General features: G+C 50.3%; 1 protein-coding gene across 8 annotated transcripts in view; it reads right to left on the bottom strand.

The window, feature by feature from the left end:
* Znf185 (zinc finger protein 185 with LIM domain) overlaps nucleotides 1-22,043 on the bottom strand; it is a 71,512-nt gene that overhangs the window by 31,413 nt on the left and 18,056 nt on the right. For 5 of the 8 annotated variants that reach the window (XM_038316176.1, XM_038316175.1, XM_038316180.1 and 2 more), the window contains 9 exons: nucleotides 21,451-21,533; nucleotides 4,557-4,631; nucleotides 4,265-4,388; nucleotides 3,870-3,932; nucleotides 2,864-2,902; nucleotides 2,702-2,779; nucleotides 2,072-2,158; nucleotides 1,182-1,265; nucleotides 171-254 (listed from right to left, as the gene is read on the bottom strand). In XM_038316176.1, the coding sequence (XP_038172104.1) occupies nucleotides 171-254; nucleotides 1,182-1,265; nucleotides 2,072-2,158; nucleotides 2,702-2,779; nucleotides 2,864-2,902; nucleotides 3,870-3,932; nucleotides 4,265-4,388; nucleotides 4,557-4,584 (587 nt within the window). In that variant the 5' untranslated portion in view covers nucleotides 4,585-4,631; nucleotides 21,451-21,533. Of the gene's footprint in view, nucleotides 1-170; nucleotides 255-1,181; nucleotides 1,266-2,071; nucleotides 2,159-2,701; nucleotides 2,780-2,863; nucleotides 2,903-3,869; nucleotides 3,933-4,264; nucleotides 4,389-4,556; nucleotides 4,632-16,573; nucleotides 16,711-21,450; nucleotides 21,534-22,043 lie in introns of those variants that run through there. The other 3 variants (XM_038316179.1, XM_038316177.1, XM_038316182.1) reach the window with 3 other exon arrangements.

Below are 22,043 nucleotides of genomic sequence, written 5' to 3'. Positions count from 1 at the left end.
CTAAGAAGTACATCTGAGACTCCCCAGAAGGTCAAAGCTGGAATACCCTTATTCTTTCACCAGTCAGAGGAAAGCTGAAACCCCAGTAGAGGAGAAGGACCTCAGGTCATGGAGTCAGTAATGGCCAAGGCAGGCTCAAGCCCATGGGGCCTTGTTCCTGGACAACTCACCTCGTAGACTTCTTAGCTGCTGAGAGGACATAAGAGTGTTCCCGTGAGGCTGTCTTCCTCAAAACACCACTTGCAGCTTGTGACCTGGGATGGTATGAGGTGAGGGCATCTGACGTGTGTCAAACAAGCCACTCTGTCAGTCTAGCCTGGGAGATTCATGAACCAACTCAGGAATACCCTTGGGGAGTTGAGGAGGATAAGCTAGGGTAGCACTGCTCTAAACTATTCAGAGGAACCATGGACACCGAGGGAAGGACCTTTTCTTAGGGAGCATGTAGCACATGTCAAGCCCAGCCCTGAATGCTGACATTCTCACACTGGTTCATCGACCCTCACAACCAGGCAAGTAGGTGCTGATACACTCCATAAGTGACGGAGCCTGGCCACTGCTCTGGTCGTTTGCCTAAGTGCACATACCTAAGCAAGTGTCAGAATGGCATTAAATGTGAGGCACCTCCAGAGTTTCTTATTCATTTCCCTGGCCCTGCACTATCCAGATTTCAAACCTCATGCAACTGTGTGCTCTTTTTGCACAGAACTGCCATCCTTCTAGGCCTTCAGCAAGGGACTGTCACTATGTTTCCTAAAGCACATATGAGCTGGCTGATGCCGGCCTTTAGTTGGGCTCCTCCTGTGTAAGCAAGGGGCACTTGAAATTCTGGAGACCATTCCTACAACCAAACAACATTGCAAACACAACACACCCAGAGATGGCGGGTGCAGACAGCCTTCCCGGGTCACTTTACCCTGAATATTATTCAAATTTCTTGGGACAGTTTGAATCTACCCATGAGCCTTATCCATGGTCCTGTGTTTCCTAGATTCTACCCATGCAAGGTTCTCCCAGCACTGAGACGTTCACAAACTTGTGGAATGCCAACTGAACCTACACACCATGAGTGTCTTCATGGATTGCGTGCTATGCACTTTGTACCCTGACTGGTAGCATCCTTTCCAGCACACTCTGGCCCCAGCTGTACTCATGGATATGCATATAATGGCTAACATTACCTCCGTTTCTGTTCATCTGAGGTGAAGGACACCTCCACTTCCTCGGTCTCTGATGTGGAGCTGCGCCTGATGTTGTACGGTGCCCTGTGAGGGACAGAAACAGTTATGAATCTTCTTCCTCCATGTCCTTCCTATTCCCTGTTGCAAGTTACTCCTCTTAGCACCTTGGCTTCTTGACTGCCAACGCCACTAACACATATCGCTGCTGCAACCTTGAGCTTTAGCTCCCACGTGTTCCTCCTTAAAAGCCAGCACTCCTTTCTCCTGTTCTGTCCCTCCGCAGCCAACAGTCTCACTACTTCCCTAGAAATATCTGCCAGTTGTTCCATGAAACAGGACGATGGGACAAGGAATAAGCTGTACAAGGATGTGGAGTCCTGGGAAGTGCTGGCACAATCCAGACATTTGTCCAGAGCTCTCCTCCCAGGCTTGGGGCCCTTGGAAGGAACCTCAAGCAAAGCAAAGCTTTAGACACAAAATGCTCACACCAATAGTCTCTGGGGACAGTGGCAATGTAAGAAACATCATTCCTCCGAGCATAGCTCAGTTGAACGCAGCCCTGCCTGAGAACTTGAGACCTGAGAAGGGGCATAGGGCTATATCCAGAAAACACAGACAGTGAGCAGCAGGCCTCATGGCCATGGCTCATTGTCCATTTTCTAGAATGTGCTCCTTCCAGAATTTTCTTACAGCTTTTGCTTTGCCTCATATAACTGTACTAGAAATAGCCATTCAATTTTCTAGAGCTGTGTCACCCTCTGCTCCAGGCCACAGTTATAAGTGGCAAGGGTTGTCAAGCCAATAAGACTAGATCTCCCCAGATAAGTGACTAGTTTAGAAGTGTTCATCTCCCCTCGATGGGTTCAGTGTTCAGGTCATTCTATACTCACAGCTTCTTATAATCTTCCGTAGTCATCTTATAACCAGAGGAGTGGGGAGCAGAACCAGAATTAGCTGGTCCCAGCAGTCCAGAAGCACTAGAAGACCAAAACATTTCCATCTGCCCAATCACAGGTCAGCTCTTGCCTCTAACTTTACCTACACAGCCCCGGAGAGACAGGACACGGGCCACTAGATGTTCTTTCTTGTCGTCAGCCCTGCCAGGCACTTTGAGCATAACAGACCCAGCTCCATCACAAGGAAACAGCCCGCCAGGCTCTCATTTGCATCTTCTCCAATGGAGCCCCAGTAACGACTAATAGCAAGGTGTTTACATAACATGCCACCTTGGCGTGGTAGGAAGGTGAACTAAGCACATGGCTTCAATATTCTCAGCAATATGCCAGCTGTGAGGCCAATGGGTCATGGGGTAAGTAAAATAAAGGCCTGTGGGCACTAGGAAGTGTAGGCATAATCCACATCTCTATGCAGAGCCCCCCTCCTAGCCACTGCCCTTGGCCAGTGGCCAGAGCCAGGCGGGACATTCTCTTACTCCTCTGCTAGCCCTTCCTTGGTCTTGGCTCTGGACAAGACTCCCCCACCTTCCTATTGACCATCTGGCCAGCACACAAAGGATGTACCTTCTTGGAGTTCCATTGGTCTTAGAGTGGTGCTGTTGGGAATTAGATGAGCTGTCTATTGTTCGGGTGAACACTCCCCTACAAGAGACACCGAAAGGATTGAGAAGTCTGGGTGTGGCCCTAGTGTTATGAGGATGCAGGTAGAGTCTTGAGATCACTTACCGGATTATGTAACCAGCAGGAGCCTTAGTGTTCGGAGAACTGCCAAGAGAAAAGGAGACATGAGGGAACAACAGCCTCACTACAGAGCTCAGACCACCTATTTTTACTGGTTCCCAACTACAGCAGATGGATATCCCAGTAGAGTGGTCAGGTGTGTCCCAATATAGTGGCCTGGTGCCCATTTTGCTCCACCTAGCTTTCCTTCAGTCTCTCCCAGGAACCTTGCCATGGCTGACTCCTCCACAGGCATGTCCAGCATAGTCCTGGCTTACAGCAGGGTGCCAGGCAGACTTGCTCTATGGTTTAATATTTACTGCTGAGTTCCAGAAGTTTCTGCTTTTCCAGGCACCAGGGCACTTGAAGGAGAGCTCTTCCTGTTCCCTCCTGGATCAGACTGAAAGTCCCTTGGTCAGAGCCCAGACTGACCTCAGTCTGGGGCTGAAGCAAACAGAAGGTAAAGCTGTCTGGCCTTCCCTTACCACTCCTCTAGAATGTTTCCTCCTCTGGCCCCAAAGGGTGCTGAAAGTGTAAAATGTTAGTTTCTGGGCACTGGGGCTTGCCATGTATCAACAAAAGATGATGTTCAGAAGACTTAGGGGGCACTAAGGAGAGCATGCTAGAAGTAGTGAGGGAGGAGGTAATCTTGGGCTCAGGGAAGGCAATGAGGGCCCCTCCAAGGAGTTGGCAAGAGGACAAGGTCTCAGCAGATAGTCCTATCCAGAAATATTAGAGTTCTGGGCTGGAATAGTGGGGCTAGGTCTAAGGGTACCATGGAGCCCTAGCTAGCATTTATTCCTACAGACCCTGATTTTATCAGGGAGCAGCTTCTTGGAGATGGTCAAGTTGCAGAAACATTAAAAGGGAAGCCCAAAGAGCCTGTCTTATCTATGTATTTCAAATGACTCAATTCAGCCTCCCTATGTGCTCCCTATGTGATGCCCACCCCTTCTTGCAGCAGAAGAGCCTCTTGGGTCTGTTTAAGAGTCAGCTAGGTACCACCTCTTACCTGGCATTTGATCCCTCTCCAACTGATGGGGATGTGGCACAGTTTTGTCCCGAGGGAAGCGCTCTGTGAAAAGACAGGACTTGAACATAGTGGCTCCCATGCTCGTCACCTGTTAACCTGTGGCTCCATCCCCAAACTGGCCTGCTATGCACCACCACCACATCTTACCTTCTCCTCTCCCGACCTACTTTACAGGTGTGTGACCACACACGCCCCAGCATCCCATCTGTGGCTGTGTTCAGGCTTTACCTTCACCTGGCTGGCCAGGCGACACACAGTCTGACCTAGCTCTAAATGGTGGAATGTCCTCAGCATCCCCACCTAGGGTTGGGTCCCATGCCCCCACCCTCAGTATTGATTGCTGCCTTCCTTTCTGCCTTGCCTCCTGGACTTACACAGCATGGTCGTCTGAGTCTTCACGCTTAATTATCCAGCTCTTGTCACCCTTCAGTGTAGTTCGTACTTTCATTTGCTTCAGGACATTTTTCCGCTCCTCTTCACTGGGTGACAAAGGTTTCCCTGGCAGAGGCAAACCTAAGAGCCTTAAAGGGGGAACCCCAGCCCCTAGTCCCAGGGTCCTTGCCAGCCCTCCCATTATGAGGTCATCCATCGGCTGCCTGGGCAATGTTCATGTCCCTCTAGGGGTTTGCTGATGATAATTCAGACAGACATGTAGCCCAGGCTCACCTTTTCCATTACCTCCTAAAGTGCTCATGATGTTTATTTTTCAACAGAGTTGTTACTAGTGGATTCAGTGGGCTCCTGGGGACAAAGACAAACACAGATTTGTCAATACATGAATTTCTGATGGCTTATTGGTAACCTCTAGAATGTGAATGTGGCTTGTCCCCTAAGGGCTCTTGTGTTGGAAGCTTGGTCCCCATATGGCAATATTAAGAAGTAGTGGGACTTTTAAGAAGTGAAGTTTGGGGGGGATGTGGAAATGGCTCAATCAGTGCTAGGCATAATAACACATCCTTATTGCTAGCAGTGGGAAGGCAAAGATAGCAGGATCCCTGAGGCTTGCTGGACAGTCAGTCTAGCCAAATGGGTGAACTCTAGGTTTACGGAGAGTTCCTATTTCATAAAGTAAGGCAAACAGTGATAAAGACCCCTGCTAATGACCTCTGATTTCCACATGTGCATATGAACATGTATGTACACACAGGTCCATCCATTCTCATCCCCTCTACCCACACACCCATCCCCATCCCCACCCCCACCCCCCACAAAAAGTAAGGTTTGATGAAAGGTAATTAGATCTCTGGGACAACTGTTGTATGATAGAATTAATGTCTTCGGAGAACTTGGTTAGTTCTCATGGGTGTTTTCTACCCAAAAGCAAGTCTAGCCCACCTCTGGTTTCTCCCTGGCTTCCCAGTTCACCATGTAAGTTGTCTCTCTGACACACACATTCTCCTGCCTGCCATGGTGACACCACCAGCCATGAGTCCTTACCTGAGTGACCGCTCAGACCATTCCCTCAAGTCTCCAGAAGTAAATGAGTATCTTTCCTCTCTAAAGCACCAAGCCTCAGCTACTACATTATGACAGAAAATGAACTCATAGAGGCCCCTTGTGATCCTATCACACCAAGATCATGCAGATTTTCCTTCAGGGATCAGGAAGGACAGAGGCAGTAGAGTTCTGTCTGAAGTGTAGAGAGAGCCTAGAGAACCAGCTGAATGCCACACCTACCCGTACAGCCATGGCTGCTCACCTGGAGAATATGGAACGTGTTGCCTCTCAGAAACTGTCTGTTCTAGTCTGTTATAAAGGGTAGATCACAGAAAGTGCTAAGGGAAAGAGTCTAGGGAGAAGAGTTGGCAGTGAGGAAGCCAACAGTGTCATAGAGACTAGTGTGGAGTTGATCCGGCACTGTAGAATTGAGAGGGTAGGATTGAAGCATATCTCAGGCAAACACCTCTGGGGTAGGCTTGGAGGTAGGGAAAAGGCCCAGGGAAGCCGCTGCTTTAGGACTGAACACTGTAGTAGCTGTCAGACTGTGGGCAAATCAGTTCATTTGCTCTGGGCTGCCTCAGTTTTGTCATCTGGATATGATATAGCCCTATTTGGGGTTGGCTCCTCATCCTGTTTCCTCATGGACCCAGTGCTAAGGAGTGGCCTCAGAATCAGATGAGGAAGAGCATCTGGTCAGGGCCAACAGGTTCCTTGTACTCTGTTCTCCCCCATCACCTCCTCCCTGGCTTGCAGAGAGCGGGCCAGAAGAGGGCTATTCACCTGCTCTCCATGCTGAGAGACCCAAAGCTGAGGACTAGCTGAGGACTAGATAACATCTTAGACTGTGACAGGTTTGGATGCTACCCTGAATAATCACAGCTGATCCTGTGAACCTAAAGAGAGCCTGGGATGTTCAGAGGTGTGGGCATGACAGAAAGCAAGGCCCTGGCTGTGCTAAGAAAAAATCCTTCCTTCCTAGGATCTTCTACCTTCTGGGTCCCTCCAGGGTTAGGCTTTGACCAGCTCAGTAATGGTGCCAGCTGGCAGGACCTGGACATGTTTCCATGGAAGTCGGGTGCACACTTAAAGGGGAAGTGAAGGGGGCAAACTACAATAAAATAGACTAAAAATAAACCAGACTAAAAAAAACCACATCAGCAAGAGCCTGCTCTCCCATAAACTGTACCAAGTGCAGTCCAGGCAGGCTGAATCTTCTGCACACCAGGAATGACACCTCATCACGGCATTGAAACTGTAGCAGGATATGGAATGACCCCATGAGCCAGAATGCATGGGTACAGTTAATACCTCTAGGCAGACCACTGAAGCCTGAGCCCTTGGTCCCTGGGTCTTTTGATGCTATCAAATGTGAAAAACTTTGATAGCATCTTACTTCTTTGCCTGAAAGCACCATTGGCAACTCCCCAGGCAAAGGAGCAAGGATATGTGCCAGAAATGAACCAGGGCTGGTACTCCCGCATCGGCTGCTTTCCTTTGAGCCTGACTACACCTCAGAAGCGCCATTCCTTTCCCAACAAGACAGTAAGCCTGAAAGAGCCCGGGAATGCAGTTCAGTTATATCAGCAGTTGTTGAGCACTCACAAGGCCTTGGGTTCCCTCAAAATGCCTCCCAAATGTCCCACCAAGACACATTTGTGTCCTACCTTTATGGAGAAATGACTTCTGGCCGTTTAGGGGCTTTACACCTAGATGGCCAGAAAGAGGTATTGTGATGCAGGCCTCCAGGTAGTGGGGCTTCAGGGGGACATCTTAAAGGACACTTACATAGAAGACCTCACTTCTGATCTGTACATGTCTCTTTGAGGCAGCTTAGGCTGAGGAGGGCAAAGGAAAAAATAGAAGAAGCACTCTGGCCTGCCTGAGCGCGGTAGATGGAGCCAGTCCTTTCCACATCCAGATGGTCTCCAAGCACTCATGGGTAGAAAGTTCCTTTTCTACCTATCTCCTTACTACTGTGGCTTCTCAAGGTTGCCAAGCAACCTCTGGGAAAGAAGTCCTTGCCCTGATTTGACAGACAGAAACAACAAGCCAATGGAGACGCAGATATCTTGTTTTTTCTAGAATACTATTATGTCTGGTTTCATCAGAGGCGTCAGAGCTGAGTCAGAGGAGAGCGAGAGCAGGAGAGATGCTGCACACAGGAGCTAATCTAGCTAGATTACCACGTGCTGCAGGGAGCAGAGGGACCGGGGACAGCAGACACTGACACACTGTGAGAAAGCGCAGATGAGAATGGGAGCAGCAGCAGGAACAGCCTTGCTCTGCCTCTAAAACTAACCCCCCCACACACACGCGCGCGTGTGTCCCCACACACCTATACCCCACCATTCACATACACAGCCCCCACACATAAACCCCCACATACATCACAAATACATACACACATCCCATACCACATATATACATACAACACCATCCACACATATATACACACTCATACACATATAAACACCACATCCACATGACATACACATGCATACAACACACCCCTACACCCCACATACACCACAAACACATATACACACACTACATATACACCACACACTCATGCACACACACATATACATACCACAACACCATTCACACATATATACTCACATGCATACACACCTCACACATACACATGCATACAATATGCCCATACACACATCACACACATACAACCCCACATACACATACCACATACATCACAAACACACACACTATATACACACCACACACTCCTACACACACCTCATACCACATACCACACACACCATCCACACTTATGCATACTCACACACATATATAAACACCCCACACAAACATACACATGCATGCAACACCCCATACACACACCACACATACACCCTAGACCCACACGTACCATATACCACAACACACCTCCCATAACTATATACAAACCACAGATACACACCCCTTCTCCCATATACACACCACACATACTACACACCACACAGACTACACATATCTCTATATATACCACACACATACATACACTACATAATAACCCCACACCCTGCACATACTCCTCTACACATACACATACCATCCAGCCCACATACCTGCCATGCATACACCACACACACACATACACACCCACCACACATGTACACACACTATCACCCCACATCTACATACATCACACATTCCTCACTCACATATAACATACATGTCACACATACATACATACATAGTTCACACACACCATTCACCTACCCCCCACATACATTTTTAATTACCTCTGGGAGGCATAAATCTCATTTTCTCACTCCTCTCTGGATCACAGCCTAGTCCCACCTGGTCATATTGTACTAAACATAGAGGAAGAGGAAACCACCATAGAAAAGAAACATGTGTCCGGTGGCCTGTCTAAGAAGCTAACCTCTTTCTGACCAAGTTCAGGCTCCTTGATGCTCTGTCTGGATGTAGGAATCTCAGGGGAAATGTGCTTGGAGGGAAATCTTCCCTAGTGGCTGTGGTATCCTCTGGGTGCCACCCCGCCCTGCGGCCCTCACTCTGGCCCTCTGCTGTTTTCATATCCGCCCACCCCACGGAGAAGGACCCATGTCTTTCTGGGCATCTTGCAGAGAGCTGGAGTAGATGCTGGGAAGAGGTAAGAAGGACTTAATCCAATTGGTCCTCCGCTCTTGGCCCAAAGATCCCTGGAACTGGATTGCTCTGCCAAGGGCTTGGGTGAGAGTAAAGAGCAGACTGGTTGCCCTCTCCAAGTCTGGGTGGTAGGGGGTATGAGGTCAGGAACTGCTCTGAGGTTGGAGCCAGATGCCAAGCAGAGGTTAAACTGGGAATGAAATATGGAAAGCCTCTAGCATTATTTCGTTTTCTTTCTTTCATTCATGAATGCATTATTTATTATTCCAGGCCAGCCTTGAACAGACTATGTAGCCAAGAATGAGTGTTAGCTTCTGCTCCACTTGCCTCCATCTTTCAAGTGCTGGGAGTGTGAATGTGGACCACGACACTTGCTCTGAGCAGTGCTGTGGACTGAATCCAGGGCAAGAACTCCACCAATTGAGATAAATCCCCAACCCTAGCGCTGACTTCTAAGATCACAGAACTGTAATCATTTTAGTGCAGGGTGACAAGGAGATGCCATCAGAGGGCAATAGCGAGGCAGGAAGAAGGATGGGGGAGCTGGCAGACAGAGAATAAATAGGAGGGGAAATCTGGAAGGAAAGAAGGAGCAAGATAGAACAAGTAGAGGAGGACGCTAGGGGGCAGCCACACAACCAGCCACGGAGTAAGAAGAAAAATAAGACATAGAGAAGTAAGAAAGAAAAGGCCCAGAGGCAAAAGGTAGATGGGATAATTTAAGAAAAGAAAAGCTGGCTAGAAAGAAGCCAAGCTAAGACCGGGTTTTATAAGTAAGAATAATACTCCGTGTGTGATTTATTTGGGAACTGGGTAGGTAGCCCCTAGCATCCTCTTCTTGATCTTGCTTGCTCCTTCTTGTTTCTCCTTCTATTTATTCTCTCTGCCTGCCAGTCCCGCCTGTCCTTGCTCCTGCCTCACTATTGGCCATTTAGCTCTTTATTAGCCCATTGGGTGTTTTAGACAGGCAAAAAAAAAAAAAAAAATCACAGCTTCACAGAGTTAAACAAATGCAGCACAAGCAAAAGCAACACATTTTTATATCATTAACCAAATGTTTCAGAGCATAAACAAATGTAACACACCTTAAAAGACTATTCTGCAAGAGGACACAGGTGAAAGTGCTTGTTTGAGTGCTTGTGTGCTAGGCACTGGTCTGAGTGCAAGCAAGAGCATAAAGAGGTGGGGGGGGGCTTCATTTCCAAGGAAAAACTGTGATTCCTTATGCCCAGCACTGGAGAGGAAGCCCAGCTCCAAATCTGCAAGCAACTACTGCAAACCTTTTGTAGGGCTCAATCCTGGCTTTGCCAGTTTTACAGAGTTCATATCTCGGCCCCTAGATGGACTCCCTAGGCATGAAACAAAAATAGCAGGATCGAGCAAGAGCATGGGACCCAGTGGCTAAAGACAGAAGTAGCAAATGACATCTGTATGAATCCAATAAGGCTGGAGATTTCCAGTGTAGGTGCCCCTGTCAGCCTGACATCAGGCCATGCTATAGAAAAGGTTTGCCTGCAAGTATTTCTCTGTTGTTTGGGGGCAAAGGGTCCACCTGTTGCGACAGAGTCACAGGCTTGGAATGTAGCTGGTCATGAGGACAGCAAGAAAGTGACACTGAGTCCCAGTCTCCAAGGAACTTGCTATTCAAGATGGATAAATGCAGCCAATGCTAATCTCTTGGATGGGCAGTCTCAGAGAAGACAGCTGGTCTGTGGGAAGGAGAATGCATCCTCATACTAGCTCTGGCTTCCTGGAAAAACCCTCCTTTCCCCCCACATGTCACCTTGGTTCCTCACTACTGTATGGGTACAGGTTCAAACTTAGAAAAAATCAAAATCTGCAAGGGAGACAGACCCCTGATGTTACAGCTGTCCTCTAAGGCTGTCCTACAAGAGCCATATTTGGACTCTTCAGCTCTGAGAATCCAAGCTTCCTGAACCCCAGAGTCTAGCCAGCCTAGGTAGCTCCTTGACCAGAGTTCTTTCAACCCTCCCTCCCTTCTTGCCCAACCCAACCTATGCCAGCAGATGCAAGGATGGCCTTAGGGAAGCCCTGTTCTCAAAATGTACCCAAGCTCGTATCTGATATTTTTTCTGTGGGGAAAGCAGAGGCATCAAAACAGTTTCTCTGCTTATCACCCTGTCCACCAGAACCCAAAGAGTGTTTGCTGCTTTGTATGGGTGGTGGAAGGCCAGCCATAGCAGGCAGTCTTGGCTGTGGCAGTCTCCCCCTAGAGGCTGCAGAAAGAAGTGCAAGGATGAGCAGATACATGGGGTTTGCCAGGCTGGAAAAAGCACTGGGTTCTCACTCCAGGTCCCCACCAGGAGTTATGAGGGGCTGAAAATGCTAGGAAACACGACCTCTATCCCCAACTCACACTCAGCATACTTAGCTGCGCTGGTTCGATCCTTTCTCAAGGAATGTACTTGGTCCACAAAGTTTGGACCCAGGCTGACCTAAGCTAGCACGCAAGCTGCCAACTTGATTCTCTAGGCCAAAAGGACTGGAATGAAGAAATGTTCCACTTGTGAAGCAGCCTCCTGTGGCCAGGTTTTGTAACCTTGGGAATTCTGAGTCCCACTGTTTTCAAGTAGTCAGTCAGCAGACAGGTTGCTTTCCAGCCATAAGGATCCAGCAGAGACACTGCTGTCGCTGGTCCAGGTGGTGCTGAGATCCAGAGCTGGGATTGGGAGGGGAGTTGCAAGTGATTTAGAGACCTTGGACAGAGCTGGCTCTGCCAGAGCAAAGGCTGAGCAGCAGCAGCTGGCTCCCATCTGAGCTCCTGAGTCTGCTACTCAGTGTACAGATCCTAGGAACTGAAGGCTGGGCCCCTCTGGCAGGAGACTGCGACTGACCTGTCTGCATTGCTCTAATCACTGGAGCTCCTGCCTGCAGGCCAACAAGGCAGAAGGAAGGATGGATACTACGTGGAAAAAAAGTTGGAAGAGACTTGGGTTGCAGAGGGAAAAATGTAATATGGAAAAAGCAAGCATGGGGGGGTGTATCTTTAAATGTGCTTTACAGGTAAATGACTTCTACATGAAAGTCTGGAATTTCATCTCCTGCCATCCCATCCCCAAACTCCAGATTCTAGACTTCTTGGCGCCTGCAGATCCTGGGAGGAAGATGTCTGACGCAGGCCAAGTCCTTCCCAACTGGGTAGGGAGCTGAAACCCCAAAGGGGAAGGAGTACTGTTAGCTATCTGCCATTCCCAAGACCCTAGAATTTCCCCGGCTCTCCTGTATCCATTTTCTGGCTCTCAGAGGGATGGACTCAAACACCTGCTTAGAGAAACTGGGTCACTTCAGGGGTGCCTTGGTCTACGGGACTACTAAGGGATGCTGGGAAGAGCTCTCATTGATGCCTCTGAGATATCTGAGTGAGGCCAGCCTGCTGAGGATAGCAGGGACCATGGGACCTTCGGCTCCCAACAAGACCCCTGCTCTAATTCCCCATATGAGCTATTTGCATCGTTACCATTGTTAGTACAAGAAAGGGCATGAGGAGCTCCTAGGCCTTCCTCCACAGTCCAAGCTACCTGTGCACTCTCAACACGTTCACATCCCAATAGCTCTTTCTGCAACATGAGCTCTAAGGTCTCAGGCCAGCCCTCGTCACTCAGAGAAGCTATCTCCATCTGCAGACGGGCACATCACGAGGTCAAAAGGGGCTGGGGACTTTGGAACCTACCACCACTTCAACATTTTCTCCCCTGCGTACCCCTGTGTATTCTCACAGCAGCCACCTGTTGACTCTTTGCCAGAGCACAAGGCAATAAGAACTCAGCCCCACTTGCTCCTAACTTTGGCCCAGACTGCTTTTGTCCTTTTTGCAAGTGATCCTCTAGTGAGAAAGAAAAGGATCACTACCCAGCAGCCCCTCCAGCTCCCAAAAATGTTTCTCTCCACAGGCTTTCCCTTTCCAGGTCCTCTATACCTTCTCTCATACTTCCCTGACCAGCTTAAACCCAAAGTCCCTTTCACCCCATCCTTGCCTCTACAACAATCCCCATTTTGGGATAAGAATATGGAAGTCAAGAGATGAGAATGCATTTGCCCAAGATCACACTTTCTTTTATGCAATGAGCACCTATGGAAAACTACTAGTCAGGTTGGGTGCTGTGGAGATACACAGAAGTCAGAGGAAGAGAGACAGGCCAGAGTTCTGCATTTCCCAAGGAGGCGCCCTTGGATCAGGTCCTAAAGTATAAAAGAATGAGTAGGAGAGATGAGTGTGCTCATGGACAGAAATAGTGAGGCAAGGTCTGTTTTTTGGGTTTTGTGGTTTTTTTTTCTTTCTAGGCTAAACCAGGCAGTGCCTGATGTCAGCATTTTTAACAGGGCTCCCCATTCCTGTGACTGGAATCCTGGTGCCTCTTCTTGCCATAGCAACTGTCTGCCACATCAAGCTCTCTGGGAAAGTGACTTAGTCATCACAAAGTGCTGTTCTGAGCCAACCATCACAGGGATTAGCCCATGGGGGCTGAACCTGAGGCCTGAGATGTGCCCACAGACAGATGCAAAGACAGGGACCACCAACAGGCACCACCAGTAGCTTGGGCTTGCCCACCACTGCCCCAGAGGCCAAGTCTCCTCTGAATCCAGGGTGTGTCTCCAGAGCTCCACAGCCTCCCCCCAGGCCACCAGCAGTAACCTCAAGGGAAACTGTACAAGAAGAGGGACTATAAGTAAGTAAAGAACTGCCTGTCTTCTGCTCTACCTAAACCCTAAGTTCCTAGCTCTCCCTCAAAATAAGAAGTAAGCACTGCCCACAGGAAAAGCCCAGAGTGTGTTTTTGAGAGCAAATTCCCCAGGGACATCTGCTTGCCCTGCAGATCCCTTCCAGCCTCCTCGCCTCTGAGTCTGAGTGTGCACATCAGCTCAGGAAAACGGCACACATGAGGCCCCTTGGCATTGAGTTTCCCAGCCTCTTTTCCACTCTGACCCCTTTCCCTGTCCACACCCTTTAACTTGTGAACTGAAAAGACCTGCCAAATGCTTCCACGTGGATCCACACAAGGTAAAAGGGCTCCATTTCATGTCTCAGTTTCCCTTTGAGAAAAATGAACTGACACCAGGCATATCAATGGAGAACCAGCTCATACTAGGACCAGGACAATGAGCTACAGGAACTGACAGCAGATCAGAGGGATGAACTAGCCAACATATTGTCCCTAGCAGGGTGTGCTGTCAGTGAGAATAGTGTCTTTACAGCCTCATGGGTAAGAGAAAGGCCCAGAGGCTACACTGAGTTCAGAATCCGGTTCAGCAACTATCCACTTGTACAAACCTGGGCACTTCTTATGGCCTAGATTGCCACCCCCCACCTTTTATTTAAACATTTTGGTACAAGGAGAGGGTTTAACTGGGGATGACGATTCCTCCTCTAAGATCATGGGAGCAAGAGGCAAGGTAGGGCCTGGCTTGGGAGGAAGAGGCCGGACAAGTTGTGGGCACCCAGTTCCATTCCCAACCATGGATGTCCAAAGTCTGGACTGCAACACAGGAAGTTTCTCTGAGCACCAGAACCCTAGAAAGCAGCTTTCTTCTTTCCTGGCAATGATCCTGTCCCATGTCACCACGGGGCTGGCAATGAAAGTGGCCTCAGGGCTCAGCAAGCAGAAGGCAAATTTGTGTTATGTGTAACCTGGTACAATATAGGCTATGGCTTGAAGCAACATCCAAACTAAAGGGGAGACTTCAGTGAGAGAGGAGAAGGGCAGGCTTCTGGCTTTCAAAATGCATCAATCCAGAGTTAGGGGTGTTTTCTTGGCATGTGGAAAAAAGTTCAGCAACAGGTGCCAATACCTACCTTAACCAGGTCCTGAATGCTGGGAAACCAGAGTCCGTGCCCTAGCAGGTCTCAGAAGGCTTTACAGGACTCTGGGAGCCCAAAGCAGTTTGAGGAAGGGTTATTCTAGGTTCTAGCTGCTCCTGGGACCACTACCCTACCCTCAAGTTGGGAGGGCTTTGTCCCAGAGGCACACAATTGCTCCTGTGATGATTCAGACGGCAACTCCTTCCGGAGGGGCCTGACTTCTCTTTGTAAAATGTCGGGCTGATTTTTCTCCTACTCATCTTGACCTAGAAGCTGCTGGACTCTCACTCAAAGTCTTCCTCCTCCAGGGAACCAACCTAATCTTTCTAGCTGGGCTTGCATCCCTGACCCAGGTGTTGCTCTTATGCCTCTCAAAGCTGCAGCACCCTCTAGTCATGAGCCACCTTTGTCACTGACTCATGAGCGTCCAGAGGATGAAAATGAACAGATTTTGAGCACCTTCTGTGTGCCTGGCCTTGACCTAGGCACCTTCTATCAGTTCCACCCTGCTGACTGCAGAATCCCAGCCAGGGCTGAGAACCCATAGGAGCGGGACAGATGAGATGGCACTGTTCCTTCAAACCCTGCAGTGAGTGGGCTGAGGGTGGTGAGGTGAACAGCACATAAACTAAAGCCCTCCAGCAAATTGGACCTGATGAATGCACCTGTGCCCTGGAGACTTGCTGGCACCCAAGCTGGCACTGTTTGTTCAGGTGAGCCAGCTGGGGCTATGGGAAGATAACCTCCTAAGCCTCCCAGTTGCAGCTCTGGGATTCAGAACCCCTTACCACTATTCAGGCTCATCAGCTTGTGGAAACCTGCTTCCTACCCGAGTCCAGGTAACCATGACCAGAACTCCAAAGAAGCCATGAGACCAAGACAAGACCAAGAGCAGGTGTCACCAACCGCCTTAATATCAAAACTCAGTACAAATGCCTTAATATCAAAACTCAGTATAAATGCCTTGTGGGGAACACAACTCCCAACAAACTGCAGAGATTTAATGGCCCAGAAGGGGAACGTGGGCCTGGTAGGCTTCTCCCTGTGACCAGTGGAGCTGCCAGGTGCCACAGCTTGGAAGGAAGTGGCAGAGCAGACAGGAGGGCCTGAGTTTTCAGTCGTTCTCAGAGGCCAAGTATCACTATGCAGTTCCAAAGAGGACGAGGCTCTTGGCTCCCCCTGCCCCCGCACAAAGAATCCAGTCACAGAGACTGTATACGGCAGATCCCCCTGATAACACCACAGTGACACTTGATTCGGTGCCTTCTGTCTGAGTATGAGCAGCTCCCTTCCAGCCCTGAGATTGCCCAATGCCCAGCACATGTCTATCACAAACCACCATCAAGTCCCTTTGCCCTAGGCTCCAGGCCATTGAGGGGATTCTTGGAGTTTGCCTCTGCACCTCAGTTTCTTCATCTACAAAATGGGCACATTTTACCGAGGATGGGAGATTCCGTGATTTTTGCAAAACACCAACTCTAGGCTCACCCTGCCCCCTCCCAGCAGGCACTCTACCAACAATCGGTCTCATCCTCAAATGATTAGGGCAGAGGGACAAGGCTGGCCAGTGGGCCACTTGCCTTTCTTGGTCACACTGAAGTACCCTGCCTCTCAGTTTCTTCACTCGCAGTGAAAAGCAGAAAACAGACGGTACTGATGCTTGGAGCGAGTATGAATTATGGGTAGGGAAACTGAGGCTCTTCCTTGTGTCCAGGAGGACACAAACCGGGTGCCCCTTGCTGCCTCCCGATCGGTGGCGTCCTTCGGACGGCAGGCAACTCGACAACCCTACCTGGTACAGGTGCCTGGCTTGTGGGATGGGCAGAGGGTCAGGCGAGTGTGGTGCGCGGGCTCCCTCGGGTGGGCAGCGCCTGACCCTACCGGGCCGGGTCGGCGGGCACGGGCCGCAGCGGGGAGCACAGGGAACCAGGGAGGCACGGACTGGGCTCCGCCCGCCCTAGAACAAACAGGTTTTCTCCGGCTGCAGGGAGCCTCGCCCCTCGCCCCTCCCCTCGGCCGGCCCCCTTCCTCTGCCCTCTCCTGGGGTAGGTAGATGTGCCTGGCACATTCCGCACATTCTCCCGCCAGTGTCCTCGGTCCTCCCACCCCTTCCCTACTCCGTCCCGCGGGGCTGCTGGAGAAATCAAGGCTGGGGCTCCACTCGCCTGGCTTGGAGCGAGCTCCAGAAAGTTTTGCCGCCATGGAAAACTTCCAGGCTAATTCCTCTGGGCACCCGGCCCCGGTGCAGGGAGGCCTCCACCGCATGAAGGGCCCCACTGCCTAGTGGCGTCCCTGCCTGCGCCCGGTGAGATCTGGCCCAGGCTCTGGGCCAACGACTTCCACAGATGCTGGCGGATCAGTTCTGTCGAGAACTACTGTGCCTAGATCCATTTTACAGATGGAGATCCCAGACAGGGGCGGGGAAAGGACCGGGGTGGGGGGTGGCGACTGGTGGTTGAGATCATGCAGGAAGTCAGGGAGAGGAGAAAAAAGTGAGCAAAAAACTTCTGTCTGGCGCCTGGGAAAACTTGCACCCTGGAAAGTCATTCTTGGAGGGGGCAGGGCAGAACGCTAAAATCAGGACCACCTCTCAGACCAGGCCAGAAGACACACATTCAGTTTGATAAATGACATTCTTTCATGTTTGTTGGATACTTAATGTATGCAAGGCACAGGGTGGGAGAGTGTAGGGGTTGTTGAACTTAAAAGAACATCTCACAAAGGCTCCTAACCCTACCTGTGAGGTCAGGGAAGGCCTTACAACAGAGGAGATAGCTAAGGCAGCTCAAGCAATAGCCTATCAGGTTGATAGCCTAAGAAAGAAAGAGAGAGAGGGAGACGGAGAGGGAGAGAAGCCAATAGGTCCTACTATTCAAGTCTTGCCAATTTTATAGCCACAGCCTTCAAATCTTCCCACTGGTGTCTCCTTGCAACTTACACTTCCTTCCCACCCAGCTATCACACGGAAGTCTGATTAAGCAGCTTCATTGAGTGAATATGACCAGATGCTACCAGCTTAGAGCTCTTTCCTACAGTTTCCTGTTATTCTTTGGATCAAAGTGGATGGATGTCTTTAGAAGGCCTAAGGGGTTCCCTGTGGTCAACCTGTAAGCAAGACCAGCCACTCCCCTGTACTCACCCCGCCTTCCCCATGTCTTCTGAGTACATCACAGGTCCTCACACCTCAGACTGTACTCACACTCTTGAAGTGCCCTTCCTCTATCCCTCTGCTCATGAACTCAGTCATTCCTCAGACTTCATCCAACTGTTTCTAAATCCTCTGCAGCCTGCCACCTAGTCAAGTTGAGCACTTCCTTCTGTGCACTCACTTCCCCAGTTCCCTTTCTTCTCCATGTTGAGGTTGGTGCCCTGTCTGATTATCTCTGGGTCACAGAGACCAGCCCAGGGAATCTGAGGCATTTGTAGAAGGAAGAGGTGGGAGATTGCAAGTCTAAAAGAAGGGCTCTTCTCTTCGTGGGGTTTATCAGACAGAAAGGAAGAATTCCACATGTTCTGGGGGAGCGGTTACTCTTTGTCTTCTGCTAACAGGTGGTTTTCTCCTTTCAATTCAGTTGGCCCCAGGCTAGTGACCAGCATCTAATGCTTCTTCCCCTTCTTCCACAGAGGCTACTGATGGTCTTGCATCTGACTTGGCATCCTAGCTCCCAAACGTACTAACTATATGACCCAGGGTAGATCACACACCCTTTTGAACCTAGCCTAAAAAGAGGCAGAATGTAAAATGAAGTGATACACCATGAGTAGGGACGAATAAGGTCCCTCTCTCTCCCAAGGCCCACCAGAAAACAGAAAGCTCTGCCTGCCCCAGAACCTTGAATCAGGACTGACCATCTGAAAAGCATGAACAGGACTGGTGTCCAAAAGCATAACTGGCCACAAGCTCCTTTCCTGTCCGAAGTGACTCAGTCCCTGCCCAGGACAGATCCCTCATGACAGGTCTAGTCAAAGAGACCAGCCTTCGACTCCTCCCTCTCAGCCTGGCTGCCAGGCCCTGCAGTGGATCTTGCCTGTAAACAGGTTTGACTCGAATGGTAGCTGCCCTGCCCTGCTCTGCCCTGCCCACCTGTTCACTGCCTTGACAGACTCTTCCAATGATGCTTTCCACTCCCACCCTCTTCCAGGGCTACCTCCAGACACCTCAGCCAGGCACCCTGTGGGGAGGAGAGATGCTATGTAGCCCATGCTGGCCTCAGCCTCCCAAGTGCTAGGATACAGATATGTACAAGTAACATGGACTCAGATAAACCAAGTGCTGTCATATGACCAAACGCCTTGGTTTGGGATGACATTTCTTCTCAGCTGTCAAGTTGTTGTCTTCATGAACCTTGGACACCCCACAAGTTCTAGCCCAAGGTTTCTGTGGCCTTCTTTTCTGCTACTGTGCCTTGCAGCCCCTGGCTCAGCTCTGAGACTAGCCAAAATGTCTCCTCTTTTCAGAGTTGCAGTTTTCCCCTCCACCCTTTCTTTATAGCTCTGGCATCCTTCGAGCTTGGTCGCAGCGCCCAAGGGGACTGGGCAGTAGCCCCCTGGCATGCTATCAACAAGGCATTACTCCGAAGCACAGGTGCTGCTTCTAAGTGTAGAAGGCTCAAAGAGCAGGTTGGACTGCCAGGAAAGGAAAAGGGTGGCAGAGAGTGGCCCTGTTCAGCGGGGGTCACAACTCAAGAGTAGACAGCCAAAATAGCTTCTCCGGAAGACCAGACTGAAGTCAACAGATGGGCCAGGGGACAGGTGGCTGTCTGAGAGAATGGGCTAGCAGGATCACTAAGCTGCCAGAGTGGCCCCTTCGCATCTGCAAAGCTGGAAGCAGAACCCAGGCAGGCCGATTTAGCTGAAGAGTTCCCAGGCTTGGGAGGGAACAAGTGGTACCCTGAAAGCTATCAGAACCCAGAGGAGGCCCAGGGAGGATTCCTATACCAGAATACACTGGCGACAAATGGCCTGAACCCTGCAGCTGTACACATGAGAAATGGAAACAGGGAGTGGGTCCTTAAGATTGCAGCCAGTCTGGTGCAGAGTTGAGTCCAGAGGCTCCAGATGGACTATGTATTCAACTAGTAGAAGCTGGGGTGCTTGATTTTGTGTACAGGGAGTGCCATGTTCCTGCTTGTACCCTAATCCCCTCTCCCCCCCTTCCCAGGTCCCGCCCTGCTGCCTCATTCTGCTAAGCTCTTCAACCAGTTTATACTTGCTGGGTGACTCTGCTGACTCTCAATAGGGTGGGTCCCCTGGGGCTAGGGGTCCCTAAGCCAAGCAGAGCTACACCCAGACAGAGATCTATGGAGCCCTGAGTTTGTGGCACTAGGGATCAGCTCACCTGCTAGGAGGTAGCCCAAACTCTTATTTGGGGTGAGTTCCCCACCTACAAAACATTGCCTTCAGGGACCTCCTACAACCCCAGCACTTTGCACTGTCCATTATGAGGTCCTGCCTCTTCCCCAGCAAGGACAAACACTCTTACTTGTCAAGAGCGCCCACTACTCTGCACTGCCACCTCCATCTTGCCCAGGAACACGTAGCTCCCGGGGTGGTGGCAGAGGCAGAGAAGTCTCTTTCTGAAGACCAACTTCCATGCCCAGGAATTGTTTGCTCCACAGGCTGCAACCCTGCTGGGAGTCTTTAACTTATCTTCCAGTAAGGAGACTGGGATGCCATGTGCTTCCTGAGATGGGCCACTGTCAAAGGACTTCCAGTGCTGTGCTGTCTTGCAAATACACTGTTTTGAATAAGCAGGACAACTCTACCAGCAGTCTCTGTCTGAATGACCTGATGCCCCAGAACAGACTCTGCCTTTTCTCTCTGGCTCTGAAGCTGCCCCAGGCCAGGCCTCCAGAGCACGAGTGCACAAGCTGAGCCAAGGCCTTGCTGGCAGATAATCCCCACATGCCCTGAAGAATGGCTTTTTGCTGCTTTAAGAATCATCCACAGATCGGAAAAAGAATGTTCTAATTGGAAAACCTCCCCGCCTTGGTTTTCCGGAGTTTTAGTACAGTTGGCCGGCAAGGAGGCTCCTGGGATGAGGAGGAAGGGAAGTCATGAGGAGGAGACAGTGGGCTCCCTGCCCAGCGCCCCCTCATCTCTAGAGCTAGCTCAGCCACTGCTGGCCAGCATGGGGCCATGCTGAGGGCCTGGGCTTGTCAGTCTTGAGAGTAGAGAGGCTGTCTGGCTTTAACTGTGAGCTTGTTCCTGGAGTCCACCCCAATCCAACTCCCAGGAGGCCCCATTGCTGCCTCAGAAGTATTCCAGGCTCTTGGGACCCTCTCACAGGACTGATGGCTGGAGGAAAAGCATGGAAGCAGTCACCTGCTCAGAAACAGGAAGACATAGTCTATACTGGGGTTTGTGGGGCCCATGGCTCTAATGGGCCCTGTACTAGGAGGCCTGGCAGCCTGCATTTGAAATTCTGAACAGCCCCATCTGTTGCAGGAAGCAGAGAAAGAGGTACCTTAGCCCCTGGTCCTGCTAAGCCTCGCCTAGTAAGCCACTGGCTGACAGAGGAGCTTTCAAGAGTCAGAGTTATGGATTTGTTCTCTTGGGTGGACCTCTGCCCTTCCGACTGGAGAGCAGTATCTAGGACGAATGTGGCACATTCCCGAAGCCCCATTGTACCGTCTTCATCCAGGAAGGGCAGGTTATTTGTAGGCTCACCTCTTGCAGGCTGTAGACGTACTCATCTTTCTCAGACACCTTCCTGGATTCTTAGCTGTCTTGACTTCACCAAAGGTGGCAGCCTTTGGGAGAATAGAAGGAAGAAGTGTAGGGAGTTGCTCCTTGTCCATCTGAGGAGGAGCATTACTTTCCTGTCCTATCTTTCAATTGAGATGAGCATCTTTCTTTTTCTTGCCCAAGTTGCTGCTGGTCAGATTCCTGGCTCAATCATGGAAAGTCAGGCTCTGTGCAAAGGCCTGGCTGTCATAAAAAAGGATCAGACTGACCAAGCTGGAGGATGCCCTTGGCCCCTGTCCATGGCATGTAGCTTTAGTAATCTGTATCTGTGGGCCATGAACTGACCACATGACTCTAGGCTGGCATTGTGCCTTCCATTCTTCTCTTCCTCTTGTCCCATTTCAGGCTTAGGGGTCTGTGACTATATAACCTGAAACCAGTATATATCTGTAGAGTTGTACTGGCTTACATAGGCATCACTGGCCATTGGAGATTGGGGGGAGGTCCATGGGAACCCTGACCAGATAGGGATCCTGGGATGAGAGGTCTGGTAGAGAGCTATTTCTAAACAGCTG

This window comes from Arvicola amphibius, chromosome X (assembly GCF_903992535.2).
Source record: "Arvicola amphibius chromosome X, mArvAmp1.2, whole genome shotgun sequence".
Taxonomy (NCBI): Eukaryota; Metazoa; Chordata; class Mammalia; order Rodentia; family Cricetidae; genus Arvicola; species Arvicola amphibius.
The sequence above is the reverse complement of the archived record's forward strand: the minus strand, read 5'-3'. Positions and strand labels throughout refer to the sequence as shown.